Source organism: Trichosurus vulpecula, chromosome 3 (genome assembly GCF_011100635.1).
Source record: "Trichosurus vulpecula isolate mTriVul1 chromosome 3, mTriVul1.pri, whole genome shotgun sequence".
NCBI classification, from domain to species: domain Eukaryota; kingdom Metazoa; phylum Chordata; class Mammalia; order Diprotodontia; family Phalangeridae; genus Trichosurus; species Trichosurus vulpecula.
Genome location: NC_050575.1, coordinates 438,251,100 through 438,277,539, shown reverse-complemented (window position 1 = coordinate 438,277,539; position 26,440 = coordinate 438,251,100). Strand labels below are relative to the sequence as shown.

Genomic DNA, 26,440 nt, shown 5'->3' with positions numbered 1-26,440 from the left:
TCTTTTGGTCTGTCTGTCTCTCCATCTGTCTCTGTCTCTGTCTCTCTCCCCATCTCCTGTGTGTGTGTGAGTGTGTGTGTGTGTGTGTGTGTGTATACATATGTATAGGAAGATAGATATAGATATATCTATAGAGATAGATTAGATAGATAGATATAGATACCCATACAACTTTGATGTACTACTGCCATTTTTATTATATTAATATCACCCTTATTCCTCCCATTTTCTTAAAGCAGGAAAAAATAGAATCTCACTATTGAAGCCACTGGCCTTATATATAAACAAGAATTATGCATAAGGAAGGGAATCTTGAGTACCATAAGGCCTTGAGGGAGGGTGGAGAATAAACTACCTCCTGAGGCAGCCAGTGCATTTTTGGATATCTCCTTAAATATAGTCTACGATTTATCTTGAAGTTTTTCACTCAATGTACCTAGTTCTGCAATCTGGGCCAAACAGGGAAAACAAATCTAATCAGATATCCATGTGACGGTTTTTAGAGTATTGAAGAAAATGGTCATGTCCTCTCTTAAGCATTTTTTCCCCTCCAAGATAAATATAATTGGGACATGCCAAATTTTCCTAGTACTAGACTTAGAATCAAGAATATTTAGATTCAAATCTCACCTAAGATACTTCCTAGTTATGTGATACTGGCCAAGTCACCCTTTGCCTCAGCTTCCCCACCTTTAAAATGAAGGGTTGGACTGCTTGGCCTATTACGGGATTCCTTCCAGGGTTTAGCAACAACACCAACAGACAGCATTTATATAGACCTTTAAGATTTGCAAAGTACTTTCCATATCCACTGAGAATGCATTTATAAGGTGTTTTTCAATCTGAAAGCACTAGGTAATGCTACTGTTACAGTTATAGTCACTTTATCTTGACTACTTCACAGAGCAGCACTGTTCCTGGGTACTATTCTCATCCCTGTTTTATAGATGCATAAACTCAGATGAGAGAGATTACCTGACTTGCTTAAGATCATAAAGCAAATATCTGAGGCAAGATTCCAACTCAGGTCTTCCTTATTCAGGAAAACCACCTTTCTGTCCTCCATGGCACACATGCCCCATGCCTCCCGGAATCTATTATCTAAATGATGCATAGTGAAGAAAGCAGAACAAGACAAACACTCTACATGAACACAAAAATGAGATGGAAAAAAAATCACATTAGAATGAGCTGAACTCAAATTAATTTCAATAATCAAGATGATTTTAGGTCAACAGAGGATGAAACATACTTGTCTTCTTTTGGCAGAAAAATAGAGAGACTACAGGGACAGAATGCTACTTACACCATTTCACAAAAATGGCTTTATCAGTCAGCTTTGCACAACTGCTATTGTTTACGGTTATAAGAAATAAGTTTTTGACTCTGTGTGTGTGTGTGTGTGTGTGTGTGTGTGTGTGTGTGTGTTGGGAGCATCAGTATATCAGAAAATGCCTGAGATATAAAAAGAAGGGCACTAGAATGTAATTTCTTAGAATTATGTTTAGAGGACTAAATATGTAAAATAGGATAGACTATATTCCAAATCTAGGCTCAGGTATAACTTATCTGTGTAATGCTAGACAAATCACTTAACTTCTCTTTGCCTGTTTCCTCAACTTTAAAATAACAGCACCTACCTTGAAAGGTTATTGCGTGGATCAAATGAGGTCATAGTTGTTAAAAAAAATCTCTTAGCACAGTGCCTATCATATAACTGCTTCTATATAAATGCTTATTCCTTCCTCTTCCCTGCTATTCCTGGAAAGAAGCAATGTCAATCAGAAGGCAAAAATGTTGATGAATCTGGCTGAAAAAAATATGAGAATATGCAGGCCTAAGTACTGGGAGTTCACAGATCAAATGGTCTGATTTCGGTGTGAAATAATGCTGTGCTAATGTTGTGAATTCCTGGAAGCTGCAAACTCTGATCACCAATTAAAAAAGAAAAAGAAAAGAAGAAATATGTAAGAGATATTGGCATAGTATGGCTTAGGAGCAGGACAAGGGCTCCAAGGATGGACAGCAGCAGTACCTTGGAAAGGGGTCAGAGTTAGGAGCTTTGACAACATTTGCTGTCATACCTAGCTAGATGCTGTCTCATGATTTCTATGACTTCTTCAAAGGACTAAGAAGTGGGATTAGTGGCTGCTATTTAGCAATCTCCTCTGATATACAACATTTGCAGACAGAATAATACCTTTTTCAGAACTGCTTCCCAGGACATACTTCACTTGGTTTTCCCTTCCCAAAGTATGAATTGTCATTTACAAAAAGAGAATCCATTTTAACCCATGTTGTATTAAATCCATTTAAACCAGCCCAGCTGTCTTCTTTATTGATTTGATCCCCTGAGTTTTCAGGTAATACTTTATAAACTGTTTTGCTAAAATCCAGTTAGAGTATGTCTATTTTCTCTTGAATCACTCACATTCTAAACTGTCTCTGAGAAACATCTTTAGTTTCTAACTGGCAACATTTGTTTAAAGGAGGATATAAAATCTGGTTAAGATTCAATGCTTCAAAAGAATTACAGAAAAAGAGAGGACAGTGACAGAAAGAAAATATAAATAAGCAATTTTATATGCCTAAGTTTCCACCTCTAACCTTTATGAGCATGATTTTCACATCGTGAAGTCATTCTCAATGGAGATATGAAAAGAAAACAGACAGATTTTCCCAAAGGCAATGTAGAGGTGCATGGTGGGTGTAACTAGAAGACAAGATTCCCAATGAGCAATTTTGTGGGAGTAGTGTCATTAGTATCTCATCTCAGAAATGTATGGCAAGAAAAGGAACTGGGCATCTTATATAGTCAGAAGTTGGCACAATTGTTGAACAGTCCATGGAGTCAGTTCTCTGAGTTGTATTTACAGGATGAGTGGTAATCTTCATTCCCGCCTTGATGAGATCATAGATCTACCAAAGGATCAAAGAAAGTCTTTTTTAAGAAAGGGTTACTTATCAATGTCTTTTCTTCTATGCTTCCATCCTGATTCTTCCTTTTAGGATTCATTTGAGCAACACACATTTATTGAAGACCTATTATATGTTAGGCACACTGGTCAAGGAGGGTGGCAAGAAAATAAGCAGTGAACACCCTTAAGGAGATTCCAAATTTTGCTCACCCAGTTGCAAAAGTATGTAAATTGTTACTTCTATCTCCTTAACATCTCCTATATTTGTCTTTTCTCCAGTCAAATGATCCCTATCTAGTTCAGACTCTTATCACCCATACCTGGAATGATATCCCCACTTCTAGTCTCTCCTGTTTCAAATTCATCCTTAATATAGCTGTCCCATCAGTCTTTCTAAGTTACAAGTATGGCTATGCCCATTGATCAACAACCTTACAGGAATGGTTTGTGTTTTTTTAGAATAAAATAGAAACCATTAGCCTAGAATAAACCATCTTCTCTAGTCTGGATTGTACCAACCTTTCTAGCCTTGTTTCATATTAATCCTCTTCCTGCTTTTTATACTCCACACAAACTGGGCCATCCCCCACTTCCAGCCAGGTACAATATTATCCACGAATATTTGTCTTTATTATCTGTCCCTTTTTCAGCATCCTTCTCTCCATCTAAGAATCTTAGTCTGGAGCTACCAATTTCATGTATTTTCCCTGATACACCCATACCCCAGCTAAACTTCCTCTTTCTTCTCAAATTTTCTTTAGCAAATTACTTGAAACTTAGTATTATGGTTGGTTATGGCCATGTCATATACCTTCCTATACTAACTCTGATTAGGTCTGCCACTATCTGATGGAACGTGAAATCCTCAAAGACAGGAGATATGTTTATTTATTTTGGTTTTTGTCTCCAATGCCTAGGCTACAGCATAGTGGGAAATTAAGAAATATTTTTTGTATGGAATCTTATTTGATATTTACAACTCTAAAAATAGGTAGGGCACATATTATTATCCCCATTTCCAGAGGAATTAGCCAAGATTCAGACAAGCAGCCAGTCACTAATAAAGCACCTAGAAAATGTCAAACATGACCTGAAATAAGGTCATCGGGCTTAGAGCCAGAAAGAAGCTCAGAGGTCTTCTGAGTAGCTAGAGGGCATAGTGGGAGTACTTGATTTGGAGTCAGGGAGACCTGAATTCAAATTCTGTCTCAAATACCTAGTCACTTAGTGCAGGGGTAGGGACTCTGTGGGCTCAAGGCCATATGTGGCCCTCTAGGTCCTCAAGTGTGGACCTTTGACTGAATCCAACCTTCACAGAACAAATCCCCCTAGCCACCTCAGCTTACTCCACTGGAAAATGGGGATAATAACAGCACCTGCTATGATTGTTGTGAAGACCAATGAGATGATAAATGTAAAGTGCTTCGCAAACCTTTGAGTACAATGTAAATGTGCGCTTTTTTCACTGCTGGTGCTGCTGCTGTTATTGAGTCTGACCCTCAGTTTTTATAGATGGGGAAGGTGAAGGAACACTGCCAAAGTAATCACCAGCAGCCGATGCACACCTGGGGTTTGTGCCTCCACGTCCTCTGACACAAACCCAGTGTCCTTTCCATCTCATAGTAACTAAAGATATTAGACCTGCTGTTAGTGACGGTTCCATGCATTGGTGTCTTGTCACCACCAGGAATTCCACGTGTCCTCAATGCGCAGTGTCAGGTCTTCCTGAAATTCCCTGCAATGCTCAATCTAGAGCTCAGCCCATTCCCTCATGGGAAACAAAAGGAAACCACACATGGGTAAGAGCACCAGTCCTCAGCTTTGCTCAGGAAGAGCCCCCCTCAGCTTAGCTCCTGTAGACAGAGACATGTTTGAATCATCAGGGAATCCATGCTGCCTCAATGAATAATACAAGCCCTGGCTGGACATTTCCTTCTCAACAAATAACAGACCAGCTCTTTAGCAGACCAAGAATGTGATTTTAAACAGGCTAATCTTATAATCAAATCCCCCCATTCCCATTCATCTTTCTCACAAGCTGTCCTACTCATTTCCCAAAGAACAGAACCATTTGTAGCTGTCTAATGTGGATTTTATTAATAATAATAAGAACAAAAACAGAATAATAGCCAGCATTTTTATAGCATAGCAATGTTTGCAAAATATTTTGCATATATTAACTCATTTGCTCTTCACCAAAACCCTGTGAGGCAGGCACTATTAATATCCCCACTTTATAGAAGAGGAAACTGAAATAGAAAATCTGTGACTTGTCCAGGTTCACAAATCTAATGAGAGTTTGAGACAGAATTCAAACTCAAATCTTCCTGATTCCAAGTCCACCACACAGTTCTGTGGAGTTGGTCAAAAGCCAGCCCAGCCAAGGACTGAAAGATCTTCTGAAGCCTTTCCACAAAGAGTGATTCAGGTGGTACAGTAAAATCCATCTTTGCTAAGCATCTGTATTGAGAAGGTCCAGACATACTCTTTCCCCACCAATAGGCTCTATATAACAAGGGGTCCAAGATGTGAAGGACAATGAGATATGTTCTCTTAGGCATAATAGCTGATGGTAAGCGTGTTTTGAAGCCAAGAGGGTGGCAATGACAAGTGGAGAGGGAGATCTTGCCATATGGATCAAGTCATTGTTAGGACTGGGCTTCCACTCTGTATAGGTCAGAATGCCTGAAAGGTTGGTATGAAAGTGAAGAAAGAAAGAGTGCACTGATGTGTCTCAAGAGGTCAGAGGAGCATGCTTTCACTGTTGTCATTATTTAGTGTTGTATATCTGTTGTGTTTTCACTTGGGGGATGTCTAGAAAAGAAGCATTTAATTTCAAATTCTATAGAAACTCATGTACGAAATGTGAAATGAAACAGTTGGCTTTGTCTTTACTCAAGCATTGTGTGGGTGTGTAGGTGTGCATATGTAGGTGTCAATGTATAGGCATATACATATGTATAATATGTCTGTAATATATATACATGTATTTTTATTTGCCTCATCATTGCTACCATAGAAACCATCAGTTCTTGAAGCTTCAGTGCTTTCCTTGAAATCCTCAGCCATTTTTGATAGGAAAGTGACCGAACATCCTATTTGGGGTGGCCCCCAGGCTCCAAGCAGCAAAGATGCCTAAGTCTTCGACTTCAAAGACTTAAATGTAAAGTTCTTGGTTTGCTATCTGCTTAGAGGAAGGTGAGATCCATGCTTTGTCCCCATACATCTAAGTCTCCTGCTGAGGGCCACCTTGAAATGCCAGGAATGAAAGAGTGAGGCAATCAATGACCAGATAGATCTGTCTCTGCTGCCTTTACGAAAGCCACCGAAACCCAACCCCTGTCACCGATCATGACTGTCTGACAAATTCATACACTTGCATTTTCCTAGTTCATGAATGCAATTTACTATTTTCTGTCACACTGATTAACCTTGTATGATTCACAGCCACCTTTTCAGAGGGGGGTGAGTTTTTTTTATGAAGAAAAAAAGTTTGAAAGCTAAATATGGAACTTCGTGTTGCCTTAAGAATAGACTGCCCTTTTTAAGTTCCTGTATTGCTTTAATTCAATAGTTTTCTTTTTTTGCCACCAGGATTAGTGGCCTATATAAAATCTCAGTATAGAAACTGCCATTTTCAGGATAGTTTTTATATCTACATATACATACATACATGTGTGTGTGTGTGTGTTTATTTGGCAGCATGTTTTCCTTTGAGGAAAAAAATCCAGTGGTGTCACCTGTATTTTACTATTTACTTGGAATGGCCTTTATCGAGGGACTGGAATTTGCTATGTTGACTACAGTTTGATAAAACAAGTGACACAATAACTGATACTAGAAAGGTCAAGGGGAAGGAGAGCAAGATGAGGGGTCAGGTGCTTCTCTGTTCTAGTAGTTAGCTCTAAGAAAGTTTACTCAGTGAAATTGGAAAAGGACAGACACCAGATGCCTCCATTTTCACATGGCAGAATCTAAGAGCAGAAACATTTAATAATCACTAAAAGAAGATACTGAATTACATTGCCCTGCCCAGATTTCAAAGGCTAGAAGATTAATTTTTTTATTCCAGATCAATTAAAATTCAATTCACTCAATATTTATTAAGTTTCTATTGCATGTGAGGATAGAAAAAATACCAAAGAGAATATGTGGGTCCTTGAAGACGCAATGATGAAATCGTAAACTTCCTTGCCTCCGAGGAACCTGCATTGCAGTGAGAGGTCATATTATGAACTCAAAGAAGTCTAGTACAAGACAAATTGAAGACAGAGGGGGCACTAAGTAGGGAAAGAAAGAAAGGTTTTATAAGATAGGTGGCATATGAGTAAGACAAGGATTCTGGGAGGAAGAGATGAAGAGAGATTGTGATCTAAACCTGAAGTACAAATTGTACAAATGTACAGTGGTCGTAGATGAAATGGTAAATTTAGAGAAAAACTAAAATCCAGTTTGGCCACAATATAGAGATTGTGAACAAGGAATTATAGGAAATAACATTTGAAAGGTCAATAGACACCAACTTCTAGAGGCTTATAAATGTCAAGATAAGAAGTTTGCATTTCATGCAACGAGTAATGGGGAGTGTAACATGAGAATCTGGAGTGGGAGAGTAGCAATCACTAGAGGTAATAACTGTTACCAGAGGAGAGAATGAGTAAGAATTGTACAGAGTGGGTGCTACAGTAGATAGAAAATTCGAACGTGGAATCAAGTGGACCTAAGTTTTAATCCTGTTTTAGATATTTACTAGTTATGTGACCCCTGGCAAATCAATTAACTTCTATTAGCCTCCATTTCTTCATCTGTAACACAGAGATAATAGCATCTTCCTCCCACAAAGGCTGTTTGGAGGATCAAATGAGGTAACATTAGCCAAACACTCTGTAAGCCTTAAAGCAATATTTAAATGTTAGCTATTATTCCTGCTGTTAATAAAGTTGACCTCAAAGACTGATTTCGTGGAGATAAACCTCCTTAGGGGAAAAAGGAGCAATTTGCTGTCCTACAGGGATGGTCTCATATTTATCTACAGAAGAGTTTTGCTAAATACAGAATGAGACACAGGAAGTAGCAGAAGGTGAGGAGGAAGAAGTAACAAGTTGGTAGGTGAGTGGACAGTGAGCTTAACTTGCCCAGGCTAAACAGTGAACTTACACGCTTCCCTTGGCTGGTGGATTTGAAGTGCCAATTAGCGGTTTGTGAAAACAGAAGGATGAATAATAAGCCAAATGGAATCCACAGGCTACATCACCTGTTTTAATATCTCTTTAATCAGACAGTGGCAAACAAGTATGGGAACCTTTCTTATCTTTCTCTTTCTTATCTTATCTTCCTTATCTTTATCACACTGCCTCCCACAACCTATCCATTTAAAAGGTTGGAAAGCAAGAGTGGAAAAGAAAGTGTCTTTGGAGAGAGGGAAGGAGAGTAAACTAAGTATGGCAGAGAGAAGAGAATCCATGTGAAACCTCCGTCTGCTGTCTTGTTAACAGCCGTAACACAGAGCCAAAGATTCACAGGTGGTCCTGGATGCTTTTGTTGTAGAGGAGAGAGGAAAGAGAGTGGGCATATAAGTAGCAGTCTTTGTAGGTAGGCAGTAAAAACCCTTTTGGAGCACAAATTCCAGACATACCACAGGAGCAGAGATGACAGTGCATTGGATTAATCTGGATTTCCTCTAGCCTTTACCATTTGGTATCCTGGGTTTTGTAGAGATGAGATGGAATTAATCAGGTTTGGGGGAGAAAAGGCAAGAAGTTGCACTCACCATGCACACACTCATCTATTGCATTTACTAAGCGGGGCTGAGATGATACATCCTGTGATGCCTTTGAAGAACCTGTCTTATATTTACCACCTGGGCTGTAATTAGAAACTCTGGCAGTAGATGCAAACACAATCAGAGGGGATGGGGAGATCTCATACTGGGACACAGTGGTAACATACTTTGGGGAGGAACCCTGAAACCCAAATATTCTGACCCCACGGTATTATAGCAAAAGACTCCTGGACCCAGTCCTGGGATTGGGCACGACTGAGAGAGATAGATGTTGGATATTATCTTAGGATATCACCAATGTTGCTGTTGAGGAAGCTGCCATGGACAAAAGGCACAGGACGGAGTTGATCCAGGGAGCAATTCCCTGAGAGGAGGAACTTGGACTTTTTTGTCTTTGCATACTTATTGCCTAGCCCAGGGCTTCTTAACCCTTTTCCACTCACAGCTCCTTCAGTGCTTCTTAAATTGTGGGTCCTGATGGGGTCCTGACTCACAGTTTAAGAAGCGCTAGCTAGCCCAGTGTCTTACAGGAGCAGGTGAACACAACTCAATTCAATTTAGTTTACCTGGGATGCCACAGGCAGGGGCATGTATACGTGTTAGGAGTGTGTGTGTATGTTTGTACGTGGTGTAGAACATCTGAGAGTTTCCTAAGTTTACTAATTATCCTTGTTAACAAGATACTAACGTCAGTTGTTTCTCCCTACTGCAGAAGTACAAATTCCTGTATCCTGGGGCAGACCCTAAGTTATGGCTTTGCTCGTGACATTTCTGAGTAATTATATTATAAAAAACCTGAAAGCCTCAAGTTACTTGTAGACATGGAGTCTTATCACTCTAGGTGCTGGGTGAAAATGGGACACATCATAATCACTTAGATAAATAGTCGATGGGAAGTTGATGGGATGATGTATTACTGACAATCCGCTCAAGATCTGGTCCAAATGTCAGAAGTAAAGGCCTTTAGAAACCACACTTAACGGTCACAAGACTAATGTAAGTTTCACCGTCTTTCTTCCTTTAGCTTCTGGTGGAAAAGAGCAGGGAAGGAGAGGAGAGGAAAGGGCCTAGACGAGTCTTACCCTCAAGCCAATGTATAAACAAGGGTCACTGTATATTGGGGGGAGGTGTTCATCTGTTTCTTTCTTTTGTTCTCATCTGTTGGAAACTCAGAAGTATGATAATTGTCACAAAGAAATCCTACCAGGATCCCTTCCTTTCAGAAGCATGAAATACCTCTTCTGTCTCTTTCCCTTCCTTTTCCTCCCCAATCCCAACTAAAAATTCATTTTGGAAAATCTACACTTAACTACTCCCATATAGTTCTTACCTTATCACTTAAACTCGTAGGATTTATTATCCATTTTTTTTGCCTTGGGTACCTTTGACAGTAAATGTGGTGAAGCTTATGGACCACCCCTTCACATAATCATATTCTTAATAATTGAAGAGAATACTAAATTCCAATTACAGGTTAATGAAAATAAAGATATAACTTTTCCCCCTGTAAGTACATGGCTCCCCTAAAATCTATCCACAGAAACCTTGGGCAGTCTGTGGGACCCCAGTTTAAGAATCTCTGCTATAGACTTATACTGCTCAGTAGTTGTATTATTTTATCCCATGCTCTGGAGTCGAGTGGTGGGTTAGGCAGGTGGCTACTTGCTGTGGAGTTGCCTTAAAATAGAGTCCTTTCGATACGTCAGTAATTGAATCCACATACATAGCAACAACTCGCATGACCCATATTGTACCAAATTTACATCCATAGTGAAAAGTCACATAGTAAGGTTTGGGATTAATTTGTTTTCCCTTATTCATAAGTACATTTCTTTTAAATATCCATTCTTTCTGTGCTTTAAAAACTACTTGAATACAAACTTCCAAGAGTTTGGAGTCTGCCTTTAGCTTGAAAGGAACTCTTCATAGCATCCAGCATTTTGTACCCATAGTCAGTCTTTTTTTTTTTTGCGTATCGATTGATGAAGATGGATTCAAGAAGGAAAATAACTCTAAGGTATATATTCCCTTTTGAGCATATTCCCCACCCACCCTCTATTCTTCTTCTAAGAACAGTAAATAAATGATGCTCCTCAGAGGACAAAAGCCTTCAACTAATTAGACTAGAGGCTGGCAATTTCTTGGAGAAATCACAATGATATAATTCCAAAAGGAAACAAATGCCCTGCTCACACATGAAATATATTTCTAAGAAGAAGCCAACCTAAGGACTGAACAGTTTCTGAGAGATGGCAGAAACGGTCATCATTCATTAGCAATCTGAAATTTTAATTTACACCTCACTCCTCACACAAAAGTGGGCTAACTCTTGGGCATCATAGCTGTTCTGCAGGTAGAGACACTATTCTGAAACGCTGTCCAGGTGACAGTGCTCTTTAGGATTCTAGTCTGTCTGGGCTGCTCCAATCTTGAATCAGGTTTAAAGGCTGTGTTAGGCTAAGTGAGGTGCCAAGGGCTAAGTGGGGTGAACAAAGCTTGAATTAAGTGGCAAATTTTAGAGAGAAGAGAGATGACTATGTCCTTTGTCCCTACCTTCAATAAACAACATAAGCCCAACTCTACTGTAAGTCAGGAATGCAAATGGAAAGGCATGTTGGGCAAAGATGGGAGCTGGGCTTACCAGCTTCCAATCTGAATATTCCATGGAATGTGGGGAAACCAGTTTAAATATACTTTCCCTTCCACATATATCTCCAAACTGACTGAAAATGAATCTAAATATTCTGTGGAATATGGTGAAACCATTCCTAAATATAGTTTCACTTGCACAGTCTTCAAACTGATTCTGTGAATTTAGATGGGACAGTTTTCATGTCTCTTCTAGTGATCCTCTCCGTCATAATTCTCCAATAATGGAGAAAACCTGGAACTTGAGACACCCAATATGCTTCTTTCTTCAGAATGCCACTCCATGCCAGCTATTGTATTCTCTTTCACAGGCCCTATTTCTAGTTTATTTCCTTAAAAACATCTTCAGTTTGCATATTGGCTCAGTAATTTGTGTTAAGTATACATATATTATATGTGGAGAGAAATACAAACACACAACAGGCAATCAGCTCTGTTATATTGGTCTGAATTAAGAATAGTCATAATTTTATCTACAATTGGCTTCTACTCTTGCAGAGCACACAACATTCAGCCCAAGTGTACTTAATAGAGGTGGCAAATGGAATGTACTCCCACACAAAATAAATAATTGTCTATTACTTCTCGTTTGTCCATTACCTCTCCTTTGAAAGAATACCTGAGGGCGGCTGCATATTAGTGAGAATGTCCATCCATGCTAAGGCCACTGCCAGTGTTTATGTAGGCATTTTCTCAGTTTGATGACTTCGATGATGGCTACAGGCCTCATTGAGGATGCTTAGAATATTAAGATGAAAATGTTATTGGATGGCCTTGTGTTTATATTTTCATTTGCAAGACTTACCACAAAATGAACTTTCCTGAATCAGCATCATCACAATTAAATATTTTGCTGATCATTTATCTACATTTGCCACCAATACATTCTTATCATCTCCTTAAACTAATGACATTGGTAAGACCACTCCACATTGTACTTAGAAAAGACTAGAAAGATGTGGCGTATAGGTTTTATGCCACTTATTTGAATCAGAATTTTCTTTTCTTTTCCAAAGAAATAAATTTGTTTACACACAGTGAATAGAATTTGATCTTATCTTGTGCACTTGGGTGCTTTAACATGAAAGCTCCTTCTGCCTTAACTGAGAATGAGGTAATGTTTCCAAAGTAAGGACCAACACAATCTCCCCTAGTATGGCTTTGAACATTGAAGTGAAATTCACAAGATGAGAGAATTCCAAAGTCCGTCATCTCTGCAAAAATCTAAGTCTCTCAACATATCAAGTCAAAACCTTCATGCCACTACATGCTGTAAATATTGATCTGGAAACCACGTTCCCCAAAATCAGTCCTACTTTTACTCAGGTACTCAGAGGAAAAAGGCAGTAACATTGTCTGCTTGCCTCCAATTTACACACACACACACACACACACTCGCACACACACACATGCATGCACGCACACACACACACACACATGCATGCACGCACACACACGCACACACGCACACACACACACACACACGCGTGCACAAACATGCACAAACACATAACTTACACTGAAATTGTTTCACCTTGGGGCAAATAAATAAATGAAAATTCCAGTTTCTTCTTTGCCAATGATTATTGTCTCAAAGACAAGAAATTGTTTACTTGTCAGAGAGTTGGAAATGAAGATTCTGTTTCCCCGAGAAGGAGGCCAGCTCTCATCTTTAATACATATACAGTTTTGAAATTAAGCTGCTATTATCATAAATAGCCCTTTTGTGATAAACCTGTGAAATCAGAAAGAGGAGTAGACACCTATATCAATCTCTTTAACTGTTTATGAAGAGCCCTTGCAGACGTAAAGCAGAGGAAAAATAAATATCCCAAACAGCTAGGGATAAAGCAGCCCAGATGAATGGTCCACCATTGCCAAGATCTGAATTGCCATCCCATCCTTTGACCACTAAAATTGGAAGCAGCTTTAAAGTACCCATGCCTTCTAACAGTTCAGTATCTGAAGGAAATTCCAAGGGGAAAAGCCAGTACTGTGACTCAGGAAGCTAACTTATTTTATATTCATTCATGTCCTATGACTTGTCTCAGAAGAACTCTTTTGTTGACTTGGCAAGAATGCTGTTTCTCCTTAAGCATTATACACAGTCTTAACACTATCCTTTCCCATAGTTTTCCTCTCCTCGCCTTAGAAGTAGGAAAAACAATACTGACATTAGAAACTTGCTGTGGTAATGAGAGTAGTATCTGTTTGGTACAAAGGTTCTTAAACTCTGAAGAGTGAGAATTTGTGAGGGTAGAGCTCAGCGCCTGTTCTCAGGGACATAAGTCAGCCATGTGCTTGCTATTCCAGTCACTACTCTCCTGTACCATGAAGAGAGGGGAGCGCATCTTCCCCTTCTATTTGTTTTCTTAGCCCATCGAGGTTAGACCCCGAGAAAGGAGAGTGCATGGACCCTGAAAGACCTTGAGATTGGAGGCAGTGAGCTCCATCAGCCTAAGCTGGCCACCCTTATAACAGCAAGTCAGAGGACCCAACCCCACTCCAGTGTTTCTCAAAGACATCTCAATATGCCTGTGCTATCACTCTTTAGCCTATAACCTTATGATTTTCTCTGCAGATATATGAGCACCATCTTTAAATTACTATATTTTAGAGCGATTGTGTGCAGTACAAGACTACTAGATTCAGCCAATATCTATTTGAAAGTGTGAGTCATCTCAGACACACACATCAAATTACACAATATAAAAAGCCCTTCTGAGAAGAATGCCAGCTAGACACCTACCAGACTCTACAAAAGACCACAACTACTCAAACCTTAAATGTATTTTAATTATTAAAATATATAATGATTCTTCAAGGATGAATGGAAAAACTCTGATCATTCTAAACAACATTGACTTTGAAAAATTTTGTATTTTTGTGACAATGACCTAGTATACCCAGGTATTTAGTGCAACCACCTATGATGATTACTTCAAGACTATAAATTTCCACATTTCACTGATCAAAGTCACAGGGAGACAATTAAGTCAAATGCACTAGAGTGGAATCCAACTTCTATCCAGCACATTTACAAGCACAACCAATATATGAAACTCTCAGAGCTCTCCCTTGTTTTCTAATGCTTTGTATCACACGGCAATATCAGCTTTGTGGTGGATCCTGTTTTTTCTGTTTTGTTTAGCTTTAAATCCAATAAGAACACTTTAAGAAGTTCCATGAGACTGCCACCAAAAAGAAAAAAATAAACCAGATCCATGAAGAAAAGCAATATAAAATAGTTGGCTTACATTATTCATGTATTCACTGAGCAGGTCCTGGAGGGCCTGTCGGACTGCATTACACTCGGCTACGATTCTCTCCCGACGGTCATCACGAGTACAAGAAGAATCTGCCATCAGCGCCGCACCACTGATGATGCTCTCTAGCCTTTCTTCTAGAGATGGTCTGAATCGAGCCTCACTGAATGTCATAGGGTCTAAAATAATCTTGTTCTGAAAAAAAGAAAATTAGAATGAGAGAGGAAAGAAGCCTGCCTTCATACCTTGGAATCTAGGTAATAAAATGGTTCTTCCATCGCATAGAAAAATTTTGTGGCAAGTAAATTTGTGACTTCTCTGGTTTTTAGAAAACTAAAGGAGAAAACACCCACATTTTTGAGACAGTATGCCTTAAGTACATGTCTATAGAACCAAACAATACAAAGTATTTTTAACAATACATTATTTGCAAAATCTCTATAAACAGATGGGTTTTCACATGAGAAAGTAACACTGAAAACATATTAAATATTTTTAAAAATTAAAAAATGTTTTATTTAATAATTCTATAAATCTTTGAGAGATTAAGATGGTGAACCACCAAAGTAACTTTAAACTGGACATGATTAACAGACTGATATAATAATTCTTAATCTCTTTTAAGGTTTAATTTACAAAATGGCAATCTCATTTATGTGTGTGCCCAATAAGAAATTGTACACATTGATTTATGTGTACCTTGTATTCAGGCATTCAGGTATTCTCTCTCTCTCTCTCTCTCTCTCTCTCTCTCTCTCTCTCTCTCTCTCTCTCTCTCTCTCCCCTCTAACTCTCCCTCTCTCATTAACTTTCTATACACGAGGATTATATCACATGGTCCAGTTGGATTTCTTTAAGTTCACTGCAACGATCAAGGTCCTAAAACTATATACCCTGAAAATAAAAGGAAAAAAACCCTCCTTCAACCTTAACATACCTCCAAGCCAAAGTAATAAGAGAATGAAAGTACCATGGTTTGAAACTTGGTCAACATGTCTTCAAATGACTAACCCAAAAAGGGAATCACCAAGGTCATTTGTGTTAACTGGAGAGAATGATGAGATTTCAGACTTTCATCTCAAGTGAAAACTAGAGAGGTTCAAATGAAACATAACCCTTTTTGATTCCATTGCAACCTAATGGTGCATTCCAGACTCTCCCTACATGGTTACTGCCGTAGTTGTTTTATATTTGCTTAGTTGTTTTTTTCGTATAAAAGGAAAGAAGTAACACAGTTTTGACTGAAAAAATGGTGAGGCCATGGTCTGGTTCTAACCTGGACAGAAAAGATCTAAGTTCTAAATCAATGTTACCACCTATTACCTGTGATTTCAGGAATCCAATTATTTGGTTCAGTTTCTTTACCTGAAACCAGGAGGCAATGATATCAACCTTGCCTAGCTCAAAGGGTTGCTGTGGAGCTCAAGTAATTAGTCTAAGTTAATTAGAAAGCTATAAGACATTATGCAAACGTGAACTCATATTTTGTTTTTGTTCGGCCATTTCAGTGGTGTCCACCTCTTCATGACCCCATTCAGGGTCTTCTTGGGAGAGACGCTGGAGGGATTTGCCATTTCCTTCTCTGGCTCATTTTATAGATGAGGAAATTGAGGTAAACAGGTTAAGTGACTGGCCCAGGGTAACACTGCTAGTAAGTGTCTGAGGCCAGACTGGAACTCAGGAAGATAAGTCTTCCTGACTCCAGGCCCAGCAGGCTCTCTGCTGTACCAGGACTTTAATGACTATAATCTCATTGAAAAGTGTATCTCCTCTATCAGCATAGAATCCAACTTACCCAGGGATTCTTAGCAAAAGCGATTGTTGTACACACGCTTTCATAACTCCCCTATTTCCCATCAATCTTTCCCTCTTTCAAACTTCCTAATTTCTGTTAAAGGCACCACCATCCTACCAGCTTTCCCGGTCCATAACCTCAATGTCACCTTCAACTTCTCACTATTCTTCCTCCCACAAATTCAACCAGTTACAAAAATCTAGCTGTTTCTTCCTCCATGACATCTCTAGTATTGGACCTCCTCTTCTCCCCACTCATAGAGCCATCACGGTAGTTCAGGCCCTCAGAAACTTGAACCAAGATAAATACAGCTGTTTCTTAATTGTTCTCCCCATTTTCCTTAAGAAACAATGTGACTCCCATAAACATTCAACTCCAGTAACATTTTATTGCTTCTGAGATGAAATATTAACTACTCTGTTTTGCTTTTAAAGCCCTTTGCTACCTGTTGTTAACCTCTGTTTTCAGGCTTATCAGAAATTATTTCCACTCTGTGACACAACCAAACTTTCTTTTTCTCTAGTCCTAATACGAAGAATTATGTCTTTCATTTTCTCACCTTTGCACTGAGCATAGCCCATTCCTGGAAGGCATTCCTTCTCTGCCCTACAGTGGCCCTCTCACAGACCAAACACCAATTTCTTCATGAAGCCTTTCCTGATATTCATAATTTCTAGTACCTTCCCTCCTAAATTAACAAGTATTTCACCAGTTTGTATAGATCATTCATTCAATTTATATTTATGACATAGATATATATGTAAATATACCATGTGTAATGTAATCATATATAAATCTAAATAAATATACTATGTATAATGCAAGTAATTGCAAATAGGAATTGTTTTGCTTCTTTCTTTGCAGTTGAATTTCTAATGCCTCATCTACTCCCCTGCACTTAGTAGACACTTATAAGACAGTTGATTGATAGAAAATTTACATATTGTTTTTGCTTTTATATCCCAATATTTGGGCATGGTAGGTATTTAATCATCATAATCAGTTGAATGTGTCACAGATATTTCCCTAAGATTCTGCAAAAAAAAATGATTCATGTGCAATCGTGTAGACCTCTGCTTGTCTATTTGAGTATTGGGATTAGAGTCAGGAAGACCTGAATTCAAATATGGATCGAGATACTCACTAGATGTGTGATCCTGAGAAAGTTACCTAACCTCTGTTTGCCTCAGTTTGCTTATTTGTAAAACGGAAGTAAGAATAGTGCCTAGCTCAGATAGTTGTTGTGATAATCAAATGAGATAACTGTAAACACTTAACACAGTTCTGGGCACTTAGTAATTCCTATATAACTGTTAGATATTACAGTTGTTCTCTATGCATTAACAGTCTCTTCTGATGTTCCATTATTTTCCTCTTATAGCAGAGTGAGACCACTAAAGCTCTATTATGATGTACAACCATGGTGGAGTGGTTAAGCCTCGGTTCTCAAAGGCCATTAAACCTTGGTACTTCCTGAATCTTGGAAAAGACTTCCTTTAGATAAACAGGAATTGTCAAAGGGGTAACATAGAGACATAGACAAAAATGTCAAGACTTCTGGTCTTAGAGAGTTGCCTCAATAGGAAACAAATTAGGTAGATGGCCCTATTTCTGTAAAATGGTCAGTGAGTCAACAAGGATTTATTTAATACCTCCGATGTTCCAGACTTGAGGCTAAGTGTCAAGAATACAAAATCAAGCACAAAGAGAAAGGATCCCTGCCCTCATACTTTTCAAGGGGAAAGACAAAACATAAAGGAAACTGAATGGGGGTAAGAGGGAAGTAAGGTACCAGCACAGGGGCATGTTCCAGGTCCAGAATGCAGCAGGATTAGAAATCAGGAGATGGCTGGCCTGGGTATCTACTTTAAGTGGAGGATCCCAGAAGAACCATCTAATCAGAGGCAGTAGCTACAGGGGCACAGGGTACTGCTGAGAGATGAGTTTCAAGGTTAAAGTAATCTTGGAGGTTAAAGAGATTTCAGGAGCATGCTCAGGAGTATAGCCAGAGGAGTGAGGCCTGGTGACAGATGTGTCTAGATAATAACGAATTAGGAAAACACGCCTCTATACCGTGATGGATAGTAGGGACTTTTTTTCTCTTATCTCTGCTTTTTTGTCAAGAAATCAGAATTATTTGAGGAGAAGGGTAGGATAAAATGAATTAATAGTAAATGAAAACCCCAATCAGAGAAATCAGAGAGCAGCAAGATGACTAGAGTTCAAATTCCTAGGGTCTTATGAACCACATCCCAGGGACTAAAAGACAGGGAAAAGTAGATTTAAGGCAGGTCAACAAAGGAACTAGTCTGGCAAGGACCAAGCTCCTACAGGGGGCAGGAGTGAGCAGGTGAAGAAGGGCTTGGTGGTATTTTTGGACAAAAAACCTTGAATAGGCCCTGGAGAATGGTTCAAAGTCAGTAGAGGGGAGGCTGAACAAGTTGTGGTATGCAATTGTGATGGAATGCCACTGTGCTGTAAGAAACGATGAGTTCGATGATTTTAGAAAACCATGGATAGACTTACATGAAGTAAGAAGAGTAAAATAGGGGGGCGGAGCCAAGATGGCGGCTGGTAAGCACGGACTAGAGTGAGCTCCGTACCCGAGTCCCTCCAAAAACCTATAAAAATGGCTCTGAACCAATTCTAGAACGGCAGAACCCACAGAACAGCAGAGGGAAGCAGGGCTCCAGCCCAGGACAGCCCGGATAGTCTCTGGGTGAGCTCTATTCCACACGGAGCTGGGAGCTGGGAGCTAGGAACGGAGTGGAGCAGAGCCCAGCCTGAGTGGCGTGGACGATCCAGTCCAGAAGCCGGGCGGAGGGGGCCCTAGCGCCCTGAATACGTGAGCAGTTACCAGACCCCTCGACCCACAAACACCAAAGACTGCGGAGAAGGTTAGTGGGAAAAGCTGCAGGAGTGGAAGGAGTTCGCGGTTCGGCTTCCAGCCCCGGGGGCAGCGGAGGTGGGGCAGCTACAGCTGTTGTTACTTCCGGCTCCAGGCCCACCTGGTGGGGGGAATTAAGTGGCGGATCACAGCAGGGGTGCACAGCCTGCCGAAGATCTGAGCCCAGTCTGGACTGGGGGTCCTTGGGGAAGGAGGAGTGCGGCTCTGACAGAGCTGGCACCTCCCCCCCAAACGTAGAACATAGAACTCTGTAATCTACAAGCAGTCATACCCCACTGAAAAACTCAAGGGTCAAGTTAGTTGGTTGGGAATATGGCCAGGACGCGAAAACGCGCCCAGATTCAGTCTCAGACTTTGGATTCTTTCTTTGGTGACAAAGAAGACCAAAACATACAGCCTAAAGAAGACAGCAAAGTCATAGAGCCTACAACCAAAGCCTCCAAGAAAAACATGAACTGGCCCCAGACCATAGAAGAACTCAAAAAGGATTTGGAAAAGCAAGTTAGAGAAGTAGAGGAAAAATTGGGAAGAGAAATAAGAAGGATGCGAGAAAACCATGAAAAACAAGTCAATGACTTGCTAAAGGAGACCCAAAAAAATACTGAAAAATACACTGAAGAAAACAACACCTTACAAAATAGACTAACTCAAATGGCAAAAGAGCTCCAAAAAGCCAATGAGGAGAAGAATGCCTTGAAAGGCAGAATTAGCCAAATGGAAAAGGAGGTCCAAAAGACCACTGAAGAAAATACTACTTTAAAAATTAGATTGGAGCAAGTGGAAGCTAGTGACTTTATGAGAAATCAGGATATTATAAAACAGAACCAGAGGAATGAAAAAATGGAAGACAATGTGAAATATCTCCTTGGAAAAACCACTGACCTGGAAAATAGATCCAGGAGAGATAATTTAAAAATTATTGGACTACCTGAAAGCCATGATCAAAAAAAGAGCCTAGATACCATCTTTCAGGAAATTATCAAGGAGAACTGCCCTGATATTCTAGAGCCACAGGGCAAAATAGAAATTGAAAGAATCCATCGATCGCCTCCGCAAATAGATCCCAAAAAGAAATCTCCTAGGAATATTGTTGCCAAATTCCAGAGCTCCCAAATCAAGGAGAAAATACTGCAAGCAGCCAGAAAGAAACAATTTGAATATTGTGGAAACCCAATCAGAATAACCCAAGATCTGGCAGCTTCTACATTAAGAGATCGAAGGGCTTGGAATGCGATATTCCGGAGGTCAATGGAGCTAGGATTAAAACCTAGAATCACCTACCCAGCAAAACTAAGTATGATGTTCCAAGGCAAAATATGGACTTTCAATAAAATGGAGGACTTTCAAGCTTTCTCAGTGAAAAGACCAGAACTGAATAGAAAATTTGAATTCCAAACACAAGAATCAAGAGAAGCATGAAAAGGTAATCAAGAAACGGAAATTGCAAGGGACTTACTAAAGTTGAACTGTTTTGTTTACATTCCTACATGGAAAGATGATGAGTATGATTCATGAGACCTCAGTATTAGGGTAGTTGAAGGGAATATGCATATATATATGCATATATATGTTTATGTATATATATAAGTGAATGTGTATGTATGCATGTATCTATGTGTATATGTATGTATGTGTATGTATGTGTATATATATATATATATGTAAAAGAGAGAGAGCAGACACAGGATGAGTTGAGGATGAAGGGAAGATAGCTAAAAGAAATAAAATGAAATTAAGGGATGAGAGAGTAACTTACTGAGAGAGGGAGATAGGGAGAGATAGAATGGGGTGGATTATCTCCCATAAAGGTGGTAAGAGGAAGCAGTTCTAGGAGAGGAGGGGAGTGGGCAGGTGAGGGGGGAATGAGTGAACCTTGCTCTCATCAGATTTGGCCTGAGGGGGAATACCATACATACTCAGTTGGGTATCTTACCCCACAGGAAAGAAGAGGGAGGAAGATAAAAAAAAAAATAAAAGGCAGGGGGATGATGGAGTGGAGGGCAGATGGGGGTGGAGGTAATCAAAACAAACACTTTGGAAAGGGGACAGGGTCAAGGAAGAAAATTCAATAAAGCGGGATGGGTTGGGAAGGAGCAAAATGTAGTTAGCCTTTCACAACATGAATATTGTGGAAGGGTTATACATAATAATACAGGTGTGGCCTAGGTTGAATTGCTCAACTTCTTAGGGAGGGTGGGTGGGAAGGGAAGAGGGAAGGGAATTTGGAACTCAAAGTTTTAAAATCAGATGTTCAAAAACAAAAAAACTTTTTGTATGCAACTAAAAAATAAGATACACAGGCAATGGGGCGTAGAAATTTATCTTGCCCTACAAGAAAGGAAGGGAAAAGGGGATGAGAGGGGAGGGGGGTGATAGAGGGGAGGGCTGACTGGGGAACAGGGCAACCAGAATATACGCCATCTTGGAGTGGGGGGGAGGGCAGAAATGGGGAGAAAATTTGTAATCCAAACTGTTGTGAAAATCAATGCTGAAAACCAAATATGTTAAATAAATAAATTGCATTAAAAAAAAAAAAAGAAGAGTAAAATAAGCAGAAACAAGAGAATATGGAAAATGGTAGCAGCAACATTATTTTAAGAATGACTTTGAGCGAATAAGTCATTTTGGCTGTTATAAATATCTGAAATAACTACAAAGCACATATGAGGGAAGATGCCATCTGCATCCAGAGAAAGAACTGATAAATAGAAGTATGTATAATTTACGTCTAATGATAGTCATCTCTAGGGAGGATTAAAAAAAGGAAAAAAGAAAATTACATGATAACTTTATTATGTATTTATTATATTATAATATATATTATATTTATATTGTTTCTTTTTAATTGTATATCATAATGTTGATTATAATTTATTATATACATATTAAATACTTAAAAGGAATATAAAGTTGTACATAATAGATTTAGAATCATCTCTTTTTTATCAAATTATTTTACAGAAATGCTCGTTTTATTCCATAAGTTAAAAATTTAAAAAATAAAAAATATCAAAATCAGTATAAGGAAGGAAGTAAAATCTGAACCATCAGTGAAGGAAGAGGAGAAGTAGTGTCCTGTGCTTGGTGTTCATTGATGGAAAGAGTAACCAATCAACATTTATTAAGTACCTACTATGTGTTAGGCATTGTGCTAAGTGCTAGGGATAAAAATTAAAAAAAAAATAGATGAGAACAGCTCCTACCTTTGAGGATAACACAATTTAGTGGGGGAGACAATACGTAAACATATATATACAAAGCAGACTATATACAGGATAAATAGGAAATAATTAACAAAGGGAATGAACTGGAAGCAGGAAAGGTTGGGGGAAGGCTTCCTGTAAAAAGTAGGATTTTGGTTGGGACTTAAAGGAAGCCAAGAGAAATCAGTATGCAAAGCTGAGGAGGGAGAACTCTCTAGGAATGGGAGAGCCAGAGAAATGGACAGAGCTGAGAGATGAATTGTCTTGTTTGTGCATTAGTCAGGAGACCACTGTCACTGGATCAAAGAGTATGTGTCAAGGAGTCAGGTATAAAAAGACTGCAAAGGTAGAAGAGCTCAGATTCTGAAGAGCTTCCAATGTCAAACAGAACATTTTGCATATGATCCTGGAGATGATTGGGAGCCACCAGAGTTTACTGAGTGGGGGTGAAGGATTGTGGCACGGTCAGGCCTTCACGTTAGGAAGATGACCTTAGTAGCTGAATGGAGAATGGATTGTAGCGGGGAGAGACTTGAAGCAGGCAAGACCCATTAGCAAGTGTTTTCAATAGTCCAAGGGGATGCAGAGCTGTGTCAAGGCCAGAAGACAGAAGGGAATGCATTTGAGAGATGTTTCAAAGGAGAAATTGATAGGTCTTGGCAAAACATTGGATATGGAGGGAGGGGTTAGATAGTGAGGAATTGAGAATATCACCTAGACTGTGAGCCTGAGTGATTGAGAGGATGGTGTTACCCTCAGGAGTAATAGGGGAGCTAGAAGGGAGGGAGCATTGGTGGAGGGGAGGGATGATGAGTTTAATTTCAGACAGGAGTTTAAATTGTCTTCTGAATATCCATGGTAGCAGCTAATGGCTTAGTGGATAGAGTGGGCTTGGAGTCAAGAAGACTTATCTTTCTGAGTTCAAATCTGGCTTCATGCACCTATTAGCTGTGTGATCCTCGGCAAGTCACTTAACCCTATCTGCTTCAGTTTTTTCATCAATAAAATGAGCTGGAAAAGGAAATGGAGAACCATCCCAATAGATTTACCCTCAAAACCCCAGATGGGGTCACAAAGAACCGGACATGATTGAAATGACTGAATGACAATAACACAACAGGATATCCATTTGAGATTTCTGAGTTAAGCACAGAGATTAGGGCAGGATAGGCAGACTTGAGAATCATAAACTTAGAGATGATAATTAAACCCAAGGGGGCTGATGAGGTCACCAAGTGAAGTAGAATAGAGGAAGAAGAGAAAAAGGCCCCATGAGAGAATGCTTAGCTCTAACCTCTGTCATTTACTACCTCAGTGACATTAGGCAAGTCTGGGCCTCAGTCTGGTCCTCAGTTTCTTCATCATAGAATGAGGAAACTGGATGAGATCGACTCTAAATGTTCTTTCAGCTAGGGATCTATGTCTCTATGATGTATATTCTAATTATATGAGTCTCTGGTGTTATGCTTAATTTGAATTATAATCTATTTAGTACTTAAATACTTGACTGATTTATCATATGATCTTATGCATAATTAATGATCTAATTAGCATTTAAATGTTTATTCAATAGTTATGTGATTTTATATTCCTATGTGTTATTAGATTTAATATCTAATTATTTGATTCCATGTGTAAAGCAATCATATAGGTTGAAGTGTCCTTAAGTATGTTACAACATTGCACTGGACTAGGCAGCATGGTAATTACAAAGCGACAGAAGAGCTACCTCTTGTCATCAATGAAATTCCATTCAAATTGGGGTAGGAGGATGAACAGTCATCAAAGCATCAGAGAAGGCTGTGTGACTGTTTAAGGATCAATGCCAAATGATGAGGCCAAAAATACCATAGGAGATTGAGGAAAGAGAGACCAGAGTGGGTCAAAGTGTGGTCCATCAACACCAATGGTGCAAGAACATGAACTTGGTCTGATGGATTTGGATGGCAGGAGAGGCAAAGGAGGACAGTATTTATAAATGGAGCACTTCTTTGCAAACTATGGTCTGTGCTCCAAGACTGTCAGGAAGCCGTTAAGGTCAAAACTATTTTCATAATAATGCTAAGACAATGCTTGATGAATAAAATGTTGTTTCTTTTCCAACTACATATCTGTGTGAGGCTGGATTTTCTTTATAGACTTCAACCAAAACAGTATATCTCAATAGATTAAATGCAGAAGCAGATATGAGGATCCAGTTGTTTTCTAATAAGCCAGGCATTAGAGAGATTTGCTATAGATGGATAAATAGAGAGATAGATAGAAAGATAGATAGATAGATAGATAGATAGATAGATAGAGATAGAGACAGAGATATATCTCAAACCATTCCACTTCTATTGTAATTTTTGTGCTCTGGAGAATAGAGCTATTTTTCATAAATTATGTCACAATAATACAATATTATTATTTGAGATGAATTAATAAATATTTTAATTAATGTTTTTACTTCTAATATGGAAAATATCAATAGATATAATATACATGCAAAATAAATTTGGGAGTCTTCAATAATTTTCAAGAGTGCAAAAGGGTCCTGGAACCAAAAAGCTTGAGACTTCTTAGAAGAGGGGGAAAAAGAAATACATGAAGAAAGGCGAACGGGGAAAAAAGGAAATGTGTGTTTACTGAAGGAGGATAGAAAGGTAGTGATGCTCACTTTTTTGGTGGATGGTTTTAGGGAGAAGATAAGGGATAGGGTTCCCCAACCAAGATTACATGGGACCTGAATCTGAGAATCCTGCTCTTATTGTTTCTTGAAAACATATAAAATCTAAAAGAATGTATTTTCCAATAATTTTTGAATTTATAAACTGGAAACCAGTAAATGGAAATTTTCAAAATTTCCAGTAAAATGTTCATGTTTCCATGTAGATGGGATCTTTCTTTAGGGGTGTGGCATGTCATTAAGTCATATCTTTATCTTCACTATAAAAAAATCTCCTCTATAAAATTCATGAGGATATGTACATGCATATGTAAATTTGATGCATGCATATAATTATATGTATAGATACATGCACATGTGTGTGTTGGTATAGCCTTCAGTATCGTTATCTATAAAAGGAAAGAAGTAGGTTGTCTGACCCATCAAACTCTAAATCACGTCCAAGGGCACATGTTTGGTGAAATTAAGTACTGGATCTCAAAACCAGATTAGTGGAACACTTTCACTACTTAACCCTTCCTCTAGAGTTCTTAGGACATAAGATAGTGATGCACTGCCATCATTTGTTAATAAAATACAAAGATAGGAGAAAATTTGAAAGATCAATATTAATCAGGTTGTAATACAAATTGAAGATGAGGACCAAAACAAGTTTTCTGAGAAACATTTAAATAAGTCATCAGCCGCAAAGCTGTACATTGAGAGATGATTCAATGATTCTCTAAGTAAAGACGAAATGCAGTTCAGAAAAAATAAATAAATAAAAGCACAGAAAAGACAAATCTCAGGTAAGGCTCAAGTTCCTGGAGAATATATCAACAAGAGATGCAAGCATAGACCAGCATGTAAGGATGAAACTAGGTTTGAGAAAGTATTCATATCCGAAATATGAAGCAAATTCAAATTTATTAGTTATCTATTTAATTAAAAATAAAAGAAAATCTTAGTTTATGGATTTCCTTCCTGTTTTAGAAAAGCAGTATACTTACATAGATATGTTGCAAAGAAAAGATCTAAGTAACTTAGTTTGTATTAATTTTAATGGATTGTTTTTCATTTGGACAAGAAGCATTTAATTTGCACCCACTGAGTATGGTAGGTGTGTATTGTGCCGGGGGGTACAAAGGCACAAACCAAAATCATCACTTACTCCAAAGGATTTACATACTATTTGGGAGTGAGGAAAGATGAACAGTTATACATTAAGTCAATATAAATTGTATTTAAAGTAGATTTGAAATAATAGGCTTT

The 26,440-nt window shown here is 38.8% G+C and overlaps 1 protein-coding gene across 1 annotated transcript in view; it reads right to left on the bottom strand.

The window, feature by feature from the left end:
- LOC118842851 (catenin alpha-2-like) overlaps window positions 1-26,440 on the bottom strand; it is a 190,073-nt gene that overhangs the window by 7,843 nt on the left and 155,790 nt on the right. The window contains exons 5-7 of the mRNA XM_036750154.1: window positions 14,607-14,810; window positions 8,689-8,881; window positions 7,058-7,124 (exon numbers count right to left, since the gene is read on the bottom strand). Coding sequence (XP_036606049.1) covers window positions 7,058-7,124; window positions 8,689-8,881; window positions 14,607-14,810 — 464 coding nt within the window. The remainder of the gene's footprint in view (window positions 1-7,057; window positions 7,125-8,688; window positions 8,882-14,606; window positions 14,811-26,440) is intronic.